Here is a 17,730-nt window from a genome sequence, read left to right as displayed (position 1 = left end):
GAAGGGGGACTCAGGGCGGCTCACAACTCGAACCGGGGAAGGGGGATACAGACAAAAATTTAAAAACAAAGCAAAGCATAACAATGCATAATTTAAAAACTCACAACAGTCATACCATTCGAGACGGGGGCAACAGCTCTTTAGCCCCAGGCCTGTCGGAACAGCCAGGTTTTGAGGGCTTTGCGGAAGGCCTGGAGGGTGGCGAGGGTTCGAATCTCCACGGGGAGTTCGTTCCAGAGGGTCGGAGCAGCCACAGAGAAGGCTCTCCTCCGGGTAGTCGCCAGTCGACACTGGCCGGCGGATGGAATTCGGAGGAGGCCTAATCTGTGGGATCTAATTGGTCTAGTGGAGGTAATTGGCAGCAGGCGGTCTCTCAAGTACCCAGGTCCAATACCATGAAGGGCTTTATAAGTGACGACTCGCTGGAAGAGCACTTGGGCCACCACAGGCACCCGCGACGGGTGTGACATCGAGCTGGCCACGCCCCCCCGAGGTCAAACACAACCCTGATGCGGCCCTCAATGAAATCGAGTTTGACACCCCTGGACTAGACAATCACTTATCTGAAACAGTACAGGCTCTCCTGCTTGAGCAGGGGGGCTGGACTAGAAGACCTCCCAGGTCCCTTCCAGCTCTATTCTAGTTCAGTTTGCATTTAGGTGTCGACTAGAGATCGAAAAGACAGTTTAGAAGAATCCTGGTTTTTCTCTTGTCCGGTGGGACAGGAGGAAGACGAAAACGAGCTCACGAAATGCATTTTTAATGGACAGGACATTCAGGGGAGAACATTTTAATTACCTTCAGATCGAAGCTACAAATACTGACCGCGTCATCGTCTCTCTCTCTCCGCTTCCTTTTCTGCAAGAAGAGAAGAAGAAAAAACACCAGCCATTATGCAAGACGCTTCAGTATATCTACGGATGGGATCTGGTTTGCTACGTGTGCCATTTGGCCATAAAAAGAAAAACCGACCTCAAAACTTTCTCACTCTCTTTTTTTTTTCAAAAAAAAAAAAAAGATAGTTATAAACCAGCGGGATAAATGTCATTCTGGCCACGGACGTCATTCTGACTTTTGACATGTAAATGATGGGTTTCAAAACGTCCTCGGTTGATTTTGCTTGTGTAAGTGATGAAAAGGGTTTATGAAAAGAAAAAAAAAAGAAAGAAAAAGACAACGAAGGCAAGAGGTATAAATTAATATAAGCCTGACACCTGGAATGATTTCAAGAATGTACTTTAGGGCAATAAGATACCTTGCTGGAGCTCCTGAACTCAGTTATGTTTATTATTTATTATAAAAGAAAAAGATTTTTCCCCCCAGTGGGTTAAAGGGGGTGGGGGGGACTGTAAGCCTCCCTTATTGTTAGTTCCTTACACAGCAACAAAACTTGTAATTATCTTTTCGTCTTATCGCTTCTTGCAAGTGAAACTTCCCTCCGGGAGAGCAAATTTCTACTGTCCAGAAGGATATAATTTTCTGTTCTACCTTTCTGGATAAAGTTATTACAATAGAGCCGAGGTGGTGCAGTGGTTAGAGTGCTGTACTGCAGCCACTTCCAGCTGACTGTTATCTGCAGCTCGGTGGTTCAAATCTCACCGGCTCAGGGTTGACTCAGCCGGTTCCACCACAAAACCGCGCTCGACTAAACCGCGCCCGACTAAACCGCGTCGCTGACGTCATCAACAGGGCGACAACAGCGCGGAGACAGAAGCACGCTGTAAACCCTAAACCTAAAATTAACCCCTAAACCTAAACCTAACCCCCCTAAACCTAATCCTAAACCTAACCCTTAACCTAACCCTAATCCTAACCCTTAACCTAACCCTAAACCTAATCCTAACCCTTAACCTAACCCTAAACCTAATCCTAACCCTTAACCTAACCCTTAACCTAACCCTTACCTTAAGTTGAATCGGCTTGCTTTCAAACGCTATTTAAAGCGCCCTTCTTTCTCCGCGCTCGCTGTTGTCGCCCTGTTGATGACGTCAGCGACGTGGTTTAATCGGGCGCGGCTTAGTCGAGCGCGGTTTTGACGGGTCACGGACTCAGCCTTCCATCCTTCCGAGGTGGGTGAAATGAGGACCCAGACTGTGGGGGCGATATGCTGACTCTGTAAACCGCTTAGAGAGGGCTGAAAGCCCTATGAAGCGCTATATAAGTCTAACTGCTATTGCTAGTGCTAATAGAAAGGGTTCTACCACAAAACCGCGGACGACAAAATCGCGGTCGACGAAAGCGCGTATGTGACGTCATCACAGCGCGACGAAAAAGATCGAAAAATGTAAAAATAAAGCTAAAACCTTCCCCTACCCCCCCCAAACCTAACTCTAACCCTAACCCTTAACCTAACCCTTAACCTAACCCTAAACCTAACCCTTAACGTAACGAAAAACCTAACGCTAACCCTTAACCTAACGCTAAACGTAACGCTAACGCTCTAACCCTAACCCTTAACCTAACCATAACCCTAACCCTTAACCTAACCCTTACCTTTATGTGAATCGGCTTGCTGTAATTTAATTTTTATTTCAATTTTTCAATCTTTTTCGTCACGTTGTGATGACGTCACATACGCGATTTCGTCGACCGCGCTTTTGTGGAACGCGCTTTTGACGGGTCATGAATAGAAAGAAGTTCCCTCTTATTTATTTATTTATTTGCATCCCACCTTTATTATTTTTTCTACATGTAACTCAAAGCGGGGCAAAGTATTCAATGCAACTTCTTCCTCCATTTTCTACGTAACGACAGCCCTGTGAGGTGGGCTGGGGGGGGGAGGTGAGGAAGAGAGAGGGAGGGACTGGCCCAAAGTCTTCTTAATCTCTAGGCAAGGTCTCTGTACCGCTGCACAGGTAGTCCTCGATTTATGACCATAATTGAGCCCCAGAATTTTTGTTGTGAAGTGAGTTTTTTTTAAAGCAATGCAACTGTGTGATCTTAGCCACCCCGCTTTGATCCTGCGGTCGAAGAATTTATTCTTAAAGGCGATGATCCTAATATACGGCCATAACCTGGGAAAAGGAGAAATTTAGGCATTATTATTATTCTTTTTTCTTCTTTTTAGAGGTTTTTAAGGGGGAAAAAAGGGAGGGACAGCCATTTGTCCTTTGAAAGTCCTGCTCCAGCTGGGGGGTTGGACTAGAAGACCTCCATGGTCCCTTCCAACTCTGCTATTCAGAATCTCTCCCATTCCGTCCCATTTGTCAGGAGGAAGAATCAGAAGAAGCAGGAAAGCATGGAGAGAGAAAATACAGCCAATCTTCGACTTGCAACAGTTCATTTAATGACCGTTCAAAGTTACAACCACACTTATTACCACTTTTCACACTTACGACCGTTGCAACATGCCCAGGTCACGTGATTTACATTCAGATGCTTGATGACTGACTCACATTTATGAGGGTCGCAGTGTCCCGTGGGGGTCACGTGATCCCCTTTTGCGACCTTCTGACAAGCAAATGTCCACGGGGAAGCCGGACTGACTTAACAACCGTGTGACTCACTTAACAATCGCAATTGTTCACTTAACGAACCTGGCAAGAAAAGTCGTAAAATGTGGCCAAACTCACTTCGCAACTTGCTCACTTAACAGCATAAATTGCGGGCTCAATTGTGGACGTACGTTGAGGAATACCTGTACAGAAAAAAAATTGGAGAAGTGGGAGAAGATGAGAGAGGGGGGGGCTCTTTAACATTTTGGTGTATGTGTGTGTGTGTGTACACACACACACATATGGTGGGAAAATAGATAGATAGATAGATAGATAGATAGATAGATAGATAGATAGATAGATAGATAGATAGATAGATAGATAGATAGATAGATAGATGATAAACAGACATAATGGATGGAGAGAGAGAAAGAGAGAAAGATATGAAAAACAGACATGATGAATGGATGGATGGATAGATGATAGACATGATGAATGGATGGATATAGATAAGATAGATAGATAGATAGATAGATGATAGATAGATAGATAGATAGATAGATAGATAGATAGATAGATAGATAGACAGACAGACAGACAGACAGACAGACAGACAGACAGACAGAGACAGAAGACATATAGAAAGATGATAAACAGATATAATGGACGGAGAGAAAGAGAGAGATGATAGGGATAGATGATAGATAGATAGAGAGTGATAGATAAATAGATAGATAGATAAATAGATAGATAGATAGACAGACAGACAGACAGATAGATAGATAATAGGGATAGATGATAGATAGAGCTAGATAGAAAGAAAGAAAGAAAGAAAGAAAGAAAGAAAGAAAGAAAGAAAGAAAGAAAGAAAGATGGATGGATGGATGATAGGGATGGATGATAGGGATAGATAGATGATAGATATATAGATGATAGGGATAGGATAGGATAGGATAGGATAGGATAGATAGATAGATAGATAGATAGATAGATAGATAGATAGATAGATAGATAGATAGATAGATGATAAACAGACATAATGGATGGAGAGAGAGAAAGAGAGAAAGATATGAAAAACAGACATGATGAATGGATGGATAGATGATAGACATGATGAATGGATGGATATAGATAAGATAGATAGATAGATAGATAGATAGATAGATAGATAGATAGATAGACAGACAGACAGACAGACAGACAGACAGACAGACAGACAGAGAGAGACAGAAGACATAGATAGATATAGAAAGATGATAAACAGGTATAATGGACGGAGAGAAAGAGAGAGAGAGATATGATAGGGATAGATGATAGATAGAGAGTGATAGATAGATAGATAGATAGATAGATAGATAGATAGAGAGAGAGATGGATAGAGATAAATGATAAGCAAACATAATGAATGGATGAATGGAGAGAGAGAAAGAGAGAGGGAGGGAGGGAGAGAGAGAGAAGAGAGGGGGGGGGAGAGATCTATTTTTCTTCCGCAGAGGACTTGACACTGCATTACATAAGATCCCTGCCATTCAGCTTTACTCTCGGGCGAAGGGCTCTACCCCGTTTCCAATTCCAGACTTGAAAGGAAGTTCAAAAGTTTGTTTTGTAAGACTGGCTAGACTTGTTTCACGGGGCTCTTGCCTCGACAGGGGCCTCCATTCTTTTCAGCACCACTGAGGTCCCGACCGACCGAGGACGAGAACACAACCCGGACAGCAGAGAAGCCAGCTGGCTTCCCCTCGGTGCTCAATCCGAGACGGAAAACGAGAAAACCACCCGACAGGGGAGCGAACAGGAGGGCCACCCGGCCAATTCTCCCAAGATCCGCTCGCATGGGGGGAAAAAAAAAAATGAATTTAATACAGAATACAGTCTGTGAGAAACAGGGGGAGGGAACTCCGTAGAAGTCAGGAAAAGCAGTAACTATTCTTATTATAGGGGGGGGAAAAACACGGATTTTTGTCTCTCTCTTTCTCTAACATGGCTCTCCGCAAAGGATGAGGTCAGCTCGTATCTTCCATAAAGCGTGAAAACGGCTTTGGCAGAAGTTCAGAGTCGTCTGGTTTTCTTTTTTTAAAAACGTCATATTATTTCTAACAATATATCTGTCATCCCTCTTTCTTTTCTTTTCTTTTTTCTTTTAATAAAAGGGCCCTTTGAAATCGCAGACATTATTAACGAGTGGATGTTTTTCTGGCCCACCCACTGGGGAAGATTCTGGGTGGCTTGCGATGGATCCAAATGAAAACACAATTAAAATCGTCGCAGACACAACAGCACAAGCGAAGCAGGGCGAGACGGCAAATGAGGCGTTAAACAGTCAAGGGAAGGCATCTGGGAGTCCTCGCCGTATGTCCGCAGTTTCACCCCAAGCTTTCTGTCGCTAAGTGAGACGCTTGCTCAGCGTGTTTTGTCCCGTTTTATCCCCTTTCTGCCCGCAGCCGTTAAGTGAATCGCTGCGGTCGTTAAGTTAGGTAACCCGGTCGTGAAGTGAGTCTGGCTTCCCCGTGGACTTTGCTGGTCAAGAGGTCGCAAAAGGGGGACACTGAGACCGTCATAAATAGGAGTCAGAGGCCAAGCGCCTGAATTTTGATCGTGTGATTTCTGCAACGGTCGGAAGTCTGAAAAATGGTCATGTCACTTTCTTAGTGCCGCCGTAACTTCGAACGGTCCCTACATGAATGGTTGTAACTTGAGGACTACTGTAGTGGGGATAAGGCAGGCAAAGCATTCACACTTCTCTACTCTCATTGTGTCAGTGGGTCAAAGTCTGGGGGGGCTCTTGGAGACACCCCGAGATGGGGAGCGGGAATGTAGTTTTCTTTGCAATCCACAGCACTCTCTGGGGCTCCTCCTCCTCAACAGTCAAGTGGCAGGCAGTTCCATGAGTCAAGCAAGGAGGAGGAAGGATTGCCGATGCTCCCTGTTAGCTTCCGGCAAGCAAAGTCATTGGGGAAGCTGGTGGGAAGTCAAAAGTTGCTCTCGCTCCCAATTGATTGGCGGTGTGAGGTGCGAACGACCAGAAGGTCCAATTAAATTGATTGATTGCTAATCAATCTTGAGTATTCTCAAGTAACGGTCAGCACCTGCTTGGAATTAGATAAGGGCCAGTGGAATTCAAAGGACACAAGCGTCCGCTTGTGTCTACGTAGGGATTCTAGGCTGGTCCCTCTTTTTAACTCCACCCCCAGGTTCTGCCACTGTTTCCCCTACAGACGGCAAGGCAAAATGGGGGAGCCACAATGGGCCGCTTGGAAACCAAGGTCGAAATTTGAAATCTCTTAACGATGTAGGAGTTGATGGAAGGAGGACAGAAGTCTCTGATGCTTTCTGATGAGGTAGGGCTGGCTGGGGAGGGGGGCATGCCAGCGATTGACAGCTGAGCCCTCTTCCACCCTGGGGAGAGGAGGCCCTTGGGAGAGTGCTGGAGTGGAGTCCATGGGGTTTTCCTTATGGTCCATGGCTCCCTTTGTTCCCCCTACCCTTTGCAAAGTGATGAGCATTTCTATGGGGCAAGGGGAGCAGGAGTGATTTCCGTGGTCCTGTTAGCCTTCCACAACACCAGTGGGGAAGCCAGCAGGAAATCAGAAATTTACAACTCCTTGTCTCCCTCTATTCCCCCCCCCCACCCCTTACCAAAGTGATGGGTAGTTCCATATGGAGGAGGGAAGAGGAGGAGGAATGATTTCCAAGTTCCTGCTAGCCTCCCATAAGCAACACCAATGGGGAAGCCAGCAGGAAATCAGAAATTTACAACTCCATGGCTCCCTCTGTTCCCCCCACCCCTTAGCAAAGTGATGGGTAATTCCATGTGGAGGGGAGGAGGAGGAAGAGGAGGAGGAATGACTTCCAAGCTCCTGCTAGCCTCCCATAAGCAACGAAAATGGGGAAGCCAGCAGGAAATCAGAAATTTACAAATCCCAATGCTTTTCTGTCCATCTGTGGTCATTCTGTTTCTGTTTAGCTAACTTAATATCTCTGGAAGGATGACCCAGTGAGTCATGAGTTGTCCAGTGCCCATGATATTTAAAAATAACAGTTAAGTGCTTAAACTGCACAAGTGATTTGACCTTCTACTCGCCTTTTCTACTGAAATGGGCTTAAAATAGCTCCCTTTACCATATGCTTTAGTAATATAACCAACTCTAGGCTGAGATTAAGAGTAAACTGAATAGTTCCCAAAGAAAGATCTTAAAGAGTGCAGAAATAGCCTAACTGCGAGAATGATTAATCCCTTTATATTTATGGATACCAAACAGACATGTCTCTCTTTAAAGAAGCATGTCGAGACCAGACGCCGCTTGGAATGACGAGGTTTCTAGTTAACCAAGCACTTCTATTCTGCTCATCCTGAATTCAATTTGCTTCTTTTTCAGTGTGTTGAGTGCTCCAGGTCATGGTTATCCCAAAGGTGCTTTTTCAACTGGGCAACTGGACTTTAAAAGAAAAAAACCAGAAAGTCCAGTTGCCTCCTGAAAAAAACACCTTTGGGACTGAGAATCTCTACATACTTTTAGCTACACAATTTGGGATGCAATGGTGTAGGAGTAGGAATGGATTTCCAGAGGGAAAATTGCAGACTACAGGAACCATTTGCACTACTCAGGAGACCCCGAGGACAGAGAGAAACCTCCAAGTGGCCTCAATGGCTCTGTAAAAAGGATGCAAATGACCAGCTGTCTGCAAGGAGTATCAATCCTTCCATTCCCCACCATCCAGTCAGAGCTGAAGAAGCTTCTTGGATGAGAAGTGAAACATCTTTAAAAGAAAAACCTCCAAGTGGCCTCAATGACCCTCTAATAGGATGCAAATGACCAGCTGTCTGCAAGGAGTCTCAATCCTTCCATTCCCCACCATCCAGTCAGAGCTGAAGAAGCTTCTGGGATGAGAAGCAAAATGTCTTCAAAGAACAAACAGAAAGTCCAGTTGCCTCTTGTCTTGGGGGAAAAAAAAAACACTTTTGGGACAATCCGACCTGAATTGACAGAGAATCTCTACAGACTTTTAGCTGTATAATTTGGGATGAAGACCCTTCGAAGGGTGAGGGAGTAGGAATGGATTTCCAGAGGGAAAACTGCAGACTACAGGAACCATTTGCCCCACTCAGGTGACCCTGAGGATTAGGATTTAGGATTTATTTCATTTATATGCTGCCCTTTTCCCCGAAGGGGACTCAGGGCGGCTCACAATTCGGTCAGGGAAGGGGGTACAGACAGGGGATAAAAAGACGAACATAAATACACAATTTAAAACACACAACAACCATACCATTCGAGGGGGAGGGGGGCAAAAGCTCTTTAGCCCCAGGCCTGTAGGAACAGCCAGGTTTTAAGGGCTTTGCGGAAGGCCTGGAGGGTGGTGAGGGTTCGAATCTCCACGGGGAGCTCGTTCCAGAGGGCCGGAGCAGCCACAGAGAAGGCTCTCCTCCGGGTAGTCGCCAGTCGGCACTGGCCGGCGGATGGAATTCGGAGGAGGCCTAATCTGTGGGATCTAATCGGTCTGTTGGAGGTGATTGGCAGCAGGCGGTCTCTCAAGTACCAAGGTCCAATACCATGAAGGGCTTTATAAGTGACGACTAGCGCCTTGAAGCGTATCTGAAGACCAATAGGCAGCCAGTGCAGCTCGCGGAGGATAGGTGTTACATGGGTGTACCGAGGTGCACCCACAATCGCTCGCGCGGCTGCATTCTAGACAAGCTGAAGTCTCCGAATGCTCTTCAAGGGCTGCCCCATGTAGAGCACGTTGCAGTAGTCCAGTCGGAGGACTATCCGAGGACACTGATAAACCTCCAAGTGGCCTCAACGACCCTCTAATACAGTGTTTCTCAACCTTGGCCACTTGAAGATGTCCGGACTTCAACTCCCAGAATTCCCCAGCCAGCATTCGCTGGCTGGGGAATTCTGGGAGTTGAAGTCCGGACATCTTCAAGTGGCCAAGGTTGAGAAACACTGCTCTAATAGACCAACTGTCTGCAAGGAGTCTCAATCCTTCCATTCCCCACTATCGTGTCAGAGCCGAAGAAGCTTCTTAGATGAGAAGTGAGACGTCTTCAAAAGAAAAAAACAAGAAAGTCCAGTTGCTTCCTGTAAAAGCCCCTTTTCCAAGCGGAATGGAGGCCCTGATTAGGCCTGGGAGATGCCAAGTTTTCTTCATGCATCTTCCAAAACACGTGAAACATGGATGGTATGCAGGCAATCTTTGGCTTACTTCATTTAGGGACCGTTCGCAGTTACAACGGCATTGGGGAAAAAAAGCGATTAATGGCCGTTTTTCACGTTTAACGACCTTTGGGGACACTTGGCAACTGGCACGGACTTATGACGGTTTCAGTGTCCCGAGATCAAACGCAGTCCATGGGGGAAGCCAGATTCGATTAACAGCCGGGTTACTCGCTTAACGACTGCAGGGATTCTCTTAACAATGATGGTAGGAAAGGTCGTAAAATGGGGCAAAACTCACTTAACAACCGTCTGATTTAGCAACAGAAAATGTGGGCTCAATTATGGTTGTACATCGAGGATTACATGAATGCAGACTTTGCATCCCTGTTCAATTCTGGCATAAAAGTATTAAAATATCAGAGCTACAAAAGTGGGCATTCCCGGTTTTTAAAAACACGCCTTTTTAATTGGGAGGTTACCCTAAGACGAGCAAAACAGAATGATTTCTAACTTTTTCATTTATTTCTTTTTCCAGAGAGATTAGGATCAACTGCCTTAAAAGAACAGCCTCTTTGACCACAGGATCAAAGCTGGGGAACTAAGATCACACAGTTGCATTAGTTTTAAAACTCTGTTATTATGGAGAATAAACCCCCGGGGGGGAAAAGGCTGCCTTGATTTACGAGATGAAAGGCTGACAGCCAGCCATTAAAGAGAAGGAAGTGGGAGGGAGAACCAGACATGGAGGCCTCTGCTAAAAGCGAGGAAGGTAAGGTAACGTTGATCGCTCTGGTTCAGTTATTTCTCAACCTTGGAAACTTGAAGATGGGTGGACTTCAACTCCCAGAATCCCCCCCCTAGCCAGTGTGCTTTGAGATGGGTGGAATTCAACTCCTAGGATTCCCAGAAAGCACGCTTTAACAGAGTTGAAAGGGACCTTGGAGGTCTTCTAGTCCAACCCCCTCTTCAAGCAGGAGACCCTAAACCATTCCAGACCAATGGTTGTCTAGTCTCTTCTTGAAAGCCTCCAGTGATGGAGCCCCCACAACTTCTGGAGGCAAGTTGTTCCACTGGTTAATTGTTCTAACTGTCAGGAAATTTCTCCTCAGTTCTAAGTTGCTTCTCTCCTTGATTAGTTTCCACTCATTGCTTCTTGTTCTACCCTCAGGTGCCTTGGAGAATAGTTTGACTCCCTCTTCTTTGGGGCAACCCCTGAGATATTGGAAGACTGCTATCGTGTCCCCCCATGTCCTTCTTTCTATTAAACTAGACCTACCCAGTTCCTGCAATCGTTTTTCATATGTTTTAGTCTCCAGTCCCCTAATCCTCTTTCTTGCTCTTCTCTGTACTTTTTCCAAAGTCTCAACATCTTTTCTACATCGTGGTAACCAAAATTGAATGCTGTATTCCAAGTGTGGTGGTATTAACCCTTCAGAATATAGAATAGAGAATAGAATAGAATAACAGAGTTGGAAGGGACCTTGGAGGTCTTCTAGTCCAACCCCCTGCCTAGGCAGGAAACCCTATACCGTTTCAGACAAATGGCTCTCCAACATCTTCTTAAAGACTTCCAGTGTTGGGGCATTCACAACTTCAGGAGGCAACTTCTGTTCCATTGATTAATTGTTCTGACTGTCAGGAAATTCTTCCTCAGTTCTAGGTTGCTTCTCTCCTTGATTAGTTTCCACCCATTGCTTCTTGTTCTACCCTCAGGTGCTTTGTTCGTTTCTTGGATTTATATGCCACCCTTCTCCCAAAGGACTCAGGGCGGCTTACAACATTAAAAAAAACCCCACATATTACAAAAGTTTTTTTAAAAATTAGATAAGAGTATCCAAAAAACAAACCCAATTAAGATTAACAATAACATTTAAAAAATTCGATTAGAATTAACAATAATCAATCATTTATTTTATTTTGTTCAGGCCAGGCTGGCTTGCTGGAAAAGCCAACTTTTTAGGGTGCGTCGGAAGGACCGGAGGTCGGGGATTATACGAAGCTCCGGGGGCAGCTCATTCCAGAGGGACTTTGGGGAATAGGAGGCGCCCCCTCTTCTTTGGGGGGGGGGTCCATCATTTACTGCAATACCGCTATCATGTCACCCATAGTCCTTCTCTTCGTTATAGTAGACATAACCAATTCCTGCAACTGTTCTTCGTAGGTTTTAACTTCCAGTCCCCTAATCATCCACCCATTAAGATGGGTGGACTTCCACTCCCAGAATTCCCCAGTCATACCCACCCGTCTTAAAAGTTTCCGGGATTGAGAAACATAGTTATAATTTCAGTTTCTGCCTGCAATATTGCATGATGCCCTTTTGTGGCACAAAGATGGCACAACGGGGAAACAAAAGGAAGCAGAGATCCTTTTCCAAAAGGATCAAAAATTGGCTGGAGGGAATAACAAGGGTTAAAGTAGATTGGAAACCTGAAGTTTTTTTTAATTAGGAATTATGTCGGTGAAATACAAAAAAGAAATCCAATATTTAATACTACATATATTTACGGCGGCAAGGATTGCCTTTGCCCAGAAATGGAAAAACAAACTAACCCCAAATGAAGATGAAATAATAAGAAAGATTATGGATTGTGCCGAAATGGATAAATTAACGAAAGAAATATAGGGAATGGAAGAATCAGAATTCTACCAGATATGGGATAAATATGAGCCGAGATGGCGCAGTGGTTAGGGTGCAGCACTGCAGGCCACTTCAGCTGACTGTGATCTGCAGTTCAGCGGTTCAAATCTCACCGGCTCAAAGTCGACTCAGCCTTCCATCCTTCCGAGGTGGGTAAAATGAGGACCCAGATTGTGGGGGCGATATGCTGACTCTGTAAACCGCTTAGAGAGGGCTGAAAGCCCTATGAAGCGGTATATAAGTCTAATTAATAAATAAATAAATAAATAAATAAATAAATAAATAAATAAATAAATAAATAAATAAATAAATAATGGTATAGGTGGATGGAGGAAAGAAACAAAAATCAATGAAAGAATATAACAACACTCAAAAATAATAGTTATGAGTAAAATAAGAGGGTTAAGAATGGTGAAATGTAAATGAAATACGATAGAAGGGGAAATAATATAAGGTGAGCGATATCGATTGATGATCGCTAAGATAAAAAACAGGAAGTTCCTGTTCGCACTGTATTGTATAAATGTGGTGTACGTCCAATTTTTGTGTGCGTGTATTTTATATGTTTGTTAATAAAAATCTTTAAAAAAAAAAAAGGAAGCAGAGAATCCATTTGCTTTGACTTACCAAAGTAAAATCCCACTGTGATCCAGGAGTTAGAAACGTGAATGAACTTCCTCGTCGCAAAGGGTACCTGCAAGCAGAAAAGGGTGGGGCTGGTTTAGGAGTTGTTTGAAAGAAAACAAAGATTATTATTATTTATTTATTATTTATTAAATTTATAGGCCGCCCAATCCATAAGGCCTCCGGGCAGCTTACAGAGAAGAAAAAGAAAGAAAGAAAATAAAAATAAAAAGAATAGTTTAAAATTCACAAACCACGCATTCGTTCTAATCGGGGCTGGACCTCAACAATGAGGTCAACAGCCTCAGGCCTGCCGGAACAGCCAAGTTTTAACAGCTTTCCTGAAGGCCATGAGAGTGGGTAAGGTCCGGATCTCTGGGGGTAGCTGATTCCAAAGGGTTGGAGCAGCCACAGAGAAGGCTCTCCTCCGGGGGCCCGCCAGCCGACACTGTCTGGCTGACGGCCTCCGAAGGAGGCCCAATCTGTGGGATCTTATCGGCCGTTGGGAGGTATGTGGCAGTAGGCGGTCTCACAGGTACGCTGGCCCTAAGCCATGTAGGGCTTTAGAGGTGATAACCAACACCTTGAATTGCATCCGGAGACCAATTGGTAGCCAGTGCAGCTCGTGGAGGACAGGTGTAACATGGGTGTACCTTGGTACCCCCAATATCGCTTGCGCGGCTGCATTCTGGACTAGCTGTAGTCTCCGAACGCTTTTCAAGGGTAGCCCCATGTAGAGCGCATTCTAGAATCACTAAATGAACTTTTAAGTCAAGGACCGTCTGTATTTTTAATTTTGTGGCACTAGCCCTTCGCAAGCTGCTCAGAGTCTCTGGAAAAGGAAGGAATGGAACAAAAATAAACTACTCTTTTTCTCCTGTTCGGAATCTTGCGCTAAATTACGGACCTAGTTTAGAAGATCCCATATACAGTAGTGGCCAAAATTGTGGAAACCTTTTGGGGAAAGTGCATTTTTGAGGTTTGATGGGTAATAACGCCACTTTGGAATAGTGCCATAAAGTAATATATCAATGGAAAGGTGATTTAATCGAGAATGTAATGCAACGAAGTTTGTTCAATTATCTTTATTCTATTAAAAGCTATAGCCAAATATAGCCAGCAATAAAAACCCAGTGAATAGAAGCAATCATTCAATCTTGGTTTCACATTATAATGGCTGCAGAACTCAAAACTTGCTTCACTCCATGGGAAGATGTTGTAAAGTCGTAATTCATGCTAAAGGTTACCCAACTAAGGATTAATTTTTGTATATCTCGTTTTGTTTCTATGCATTTCACTTTTCTTCTTTATGACCACTATTCTAATAGCAAATCCTTCATAAAGGTTATTGCATTACATTCTTGATTAAACCATCTTTCCATTGATATATACTTTTTAATGGTACTACTCCAAAGAAAAGGCGTGTTATTAGCCATCAAAACACTGTACGCTTTTCCCAAAAGGTTTCCACAGTTTTGGCCACTACTGTAAAAGGTAAACCTCAACATACGACCAATTGCTTAACAACTGTTCAAAATGCTGACAGACCTACTCAAGGTTAATGACAGCAATTAACTCCCAAATCTTTCTTCTGATCTCTCCAGCCAAGGCCTTGAGTTTAGTTGCCTTGTGCTGCAAATGCCGGGTAAAACTGAGACAGCTGATGCTCCAGCAAAAGTCAATTGGAATAGAGCTGGAAGGGACCTTGGAGGTCTTCTAGCCCAACCCCCAGCTCAAGCAGAAGACCCTATGCCATTCCAAATGGGTGTCCAGTCTCCACTTAAAAACCTCCAGTGTTGAAGCAACCACAACTTCTGATGGCAAGTTGTTCCACTGGTTGACTGTTCTCACTGTCCGGAAGTTTCTCCTGAGTTCTAGGTTGCATCTCTACTTCATTAATTTCCATCCATTGTTTTTTGCCTTCTGGTGCTTCAGAAAATAAGTTGACACACCACCCCCTCTTCTTTGGGGCAGCCCCTCAAATGCTGGAATATACAATACAATAAAATAGCAGAGTTGGAAGGGACCTTGGAGGTCTTCTAGTCCAACCCCCTGCCTAGGCAGGAAACCCTATACCGTTTCAGACAAATGGCTATCCAACATCTTCTTAAAGACTTCCAGTGTTGGGGCATTCACAACTTTTGGAGGCAAACTGTTCCACTGATTAATTGTTCTAACTGTCTGGAAATTTCTCCTCAGTTCTAAGTTGCTTCTTTCCTTGATTAGTTTCCACCCATTGCTTCTTGTTCTACCCTCAGGTGCCTTGGAGAATATTTTGACTCCCTCTTCTTTGTGGCAACCCCTGAGATATTGGAACACTACTATCATGTCTCCCCTAGTCCTCCTTTTCATTAAAATAGACATACCCAGTTCCTGCAACCGTTCTTAATGTGTTTTAGTCTCCAGTCCCCTAATCCTCTTTCTTGCTCTTCTCTGCACTCTTTCTAGAATCTCCACATTTTTTCTACATCGTGGCGACCAAAACTGAATGCAGGAATCCAAGTGTGGCCTTACCAAGGCCTTATAAAGTGGTATTAATTAATATTACCAGGCATTATAAAGTTGTATTAATATTACCTTACCAAGGCATTATAAAGTGGTGGTAATTAATATTGCTATCATGTCCCCCCCCCCCGTCCTTTCCCTTTTCTCTAGACTGACCATCAGCCTCTTATGAAAATTAGAAATTCCAAAATATTTACTTGAGGAAGACTGAACAATGGGACAGCTTCCTTTAGAGGAGAAACTGAAACCAGTTTGGGATTTAACAGGAAGATCCCCAGAGCCTCTGGGGGAGCCCATCAGTAAATGTCTATTATGGGTCGTCTTCCTACAACCCAGCTGTTGAAGCCATCAATCTCCACGCTGCCTACTTCAAAGACCAGGAAGGGGGTGGATAGAAAACGGGATCCTTTTGAAACTTTCCTCCTTCATTATTATTATTATCATTATTTTTTTCAGCCTTGGGTTCAGGGGTTTAGAGGTCCAGCTGTGGAGCACGCAGAGAGCGCCTGTCGCTGATCCAAGTCCAGCTGCAGGGAAGTCGGTGTCTTTAACCAAATTTGCTCCTTTCCAAATGATTGTAAATCTAATCAGAAAGGAACCAGGTTCAAAGGACAGGTGGCTGCATCCGGAGAACCAAATAAATTATGCTTAACTAAATTGATGGATTCAGGTGACATACAGAGTAAGTGAGCAATTAAACGATATCATAGCTTAAGCATCACATAACAGGCTAAAACGAAAAGCCCCCAGCAGCTACAACAGTGAGGGCCCAAACTGCGTGCACATGTCCAAACCGAAAGGTGTGTGCGCACGCACAAACTCGCGCATGCCCGGACATGCATGGACAGACGTGAAGACCAGCTGGCGGGCAGGAAGGAGGCAGAATATCCATCCCAACACCGGCAGCATGGCAAAAGGTAAGATCTCAGCCACAGAGGCGGATGACATGCATGCCAGCAGAGTGCGCTCTGTGTGCCACCTGTGCCATGCGTGCCGTAGCTGTGCCATCACGGAGCCACAATGTGGTAAATCACAAACCAACCTGCCCAATTTGAAGAAGCTTCTTCAGCTCTGACCTGGGTGGTGGGGAACGGAAGGATCTGAGATTCATTGCAGCTGAAGAGGCTTCTGGGATGAGAAGCGAAATGTCTTCAAAAAAAAAAAAAAATAAGAAAGTCCAGTTGCCTCCAGTTGGGGGGGAAAAAAAGCCCCTTTGGGACAACAAGGACCTGGAGGAACTGAGAATCTCCGTAGACATTGAGCGACCCACCTGACCTGGAGAAGTCTCCCCAGCCACCTCACCACTGGGGCTCCTCGCACGCCTCTGTGGCGCTGGAAAGGTTCCCGCTACTATCTTTTCTCTCGTGGTCGCCCAGCAGAGATCCGGTGGGGAAAGTGTAAGGCTGCTAAACCAGCCCCCCCGCAAGTGGTCCCTCTCGCGGATTGGGAATGGCGCATTCCGTGCCTTGGCAGAGCAGAGCGCAGAATCTTCGCCCCTTGAGATTGGAGGCTGCCCTGTCTGGCCAGAGCATCTCGACGTGATGGTTATGCCATCTGGTCCTTCTCCTCTCTTTTTGTCTTCTCTCTCATTTCTGCTTTGCCTCTCGAAAGATGCTTTGACAGCAAGTTCCTTTGGGCTGGCTGGGATCCCAGCTTGTTTGTTTAACCTTCTCCTCTCTCTCTTTCTGTCTCTCTCTCTTTCTCTCTCTCATCTTTCTGTCTCTGTCTCTCTCTGTGTATGTCTCTGTCTCCCTGTCTCTCTCCCTTTCTCTCTTTTCTCTCTCCCTCATCTCTCTCCCTCGTCTCTCTCTCTCTTTCTGTCTCTCTCCCTCTCTCATCTTTCTCTCTTTGTGTCTGTCTCTCTTTTCTCTCTCCCTTTCTCTCTCTCCTTTTCTCTGTCTTTTTTTTCTCTCTCCCTCCCTCGTCTGTCTTTCTGTGTCTCTCTCTCTTTTTCTGTCTCTCTCCCTTTCTCTCTCTCTCTTTCTCACTGTTTCTCTCTTTGTGTCTGTCTCTCTTTTCTCTCTCCCTTTCTCTCTCTCCTTTTCTGTCTTTTTTTTCTGTCTCTCTCCCTCCCTCGTCTGTCTTTCTGTGTCTCTCTCTCTTTTTCTGTCTCTCTCCCTTTCTCTCTCTCTCTTTCTCACTGTTTCTCTCTTTGTGTCTGTCTCTCTTTTCTCTCTCCCTTTCTCTCTCTCCTTTTCTGTCTTTTTTTACTGTCTCTCTCCCTCTCTCGTCTGTCTTTCTGTGTCTCTCTCTTTTTCTGTCTCTCTCTCCCTTTCTCTCTCCCTTTCTCTCTCTCTCTCTTTCTCACTGTTTCTCTCTGTGTCACTGTCTCTCTCTTTCTCTCTCTGTGTGTGTCTGTGTCTCTCCC

At 44.8% G+C, this 17,730-nt stretch overlaps 1 protein-coding gene across 1 annotated transcript in view; it reads right to left on the bottom strand.

Moving 5' to 3' along the window:
• Nucleotides 1–759: 759 nt before the first annotated feature.
• Nucleotides 760–17,730, bottom strand: part of LOC116511209 (neuroepithelial cell-transforming gene 1 protein-like) — a 39,397-nt gene continuing 22,426 nt past the window's right edge. Inside the window, exons 2-3 of the mRNA XM_032221076.1 lie at nucleotides 12,861–12,927; nucleotides 760–858 (exon numbers count right to left, since the gene is read on the bottom strand). Coding sequence (XP_032076967.1) covers nucleotides 760–858; nucleotides 12,861–12,927 — 166 coding nt within the window. The remainder of the gene's footprint in view (nucleotides 859–12,860; nucleotides 12,928–17,730) is intronic.

This window comes from Thamnophis elegans, chromosome 7, assembly GCF_009769535.1.
Source record: "Thamnophis elegans isolate rThaEle1 chromosome 7, rThaEle1.pri, whole genome shotgun sequence".
NCBI lineage: Eukaryota > Metazoa > Chordata > Lepidosauria > Squamata > Colubridae > Thamnophis > Thamnophis elegans.
The sequence above is the reverse complement of the archived record's forward strand: the minus strand, read 5'-3'. Positions and strand labels throughout refer to the sequence as shown.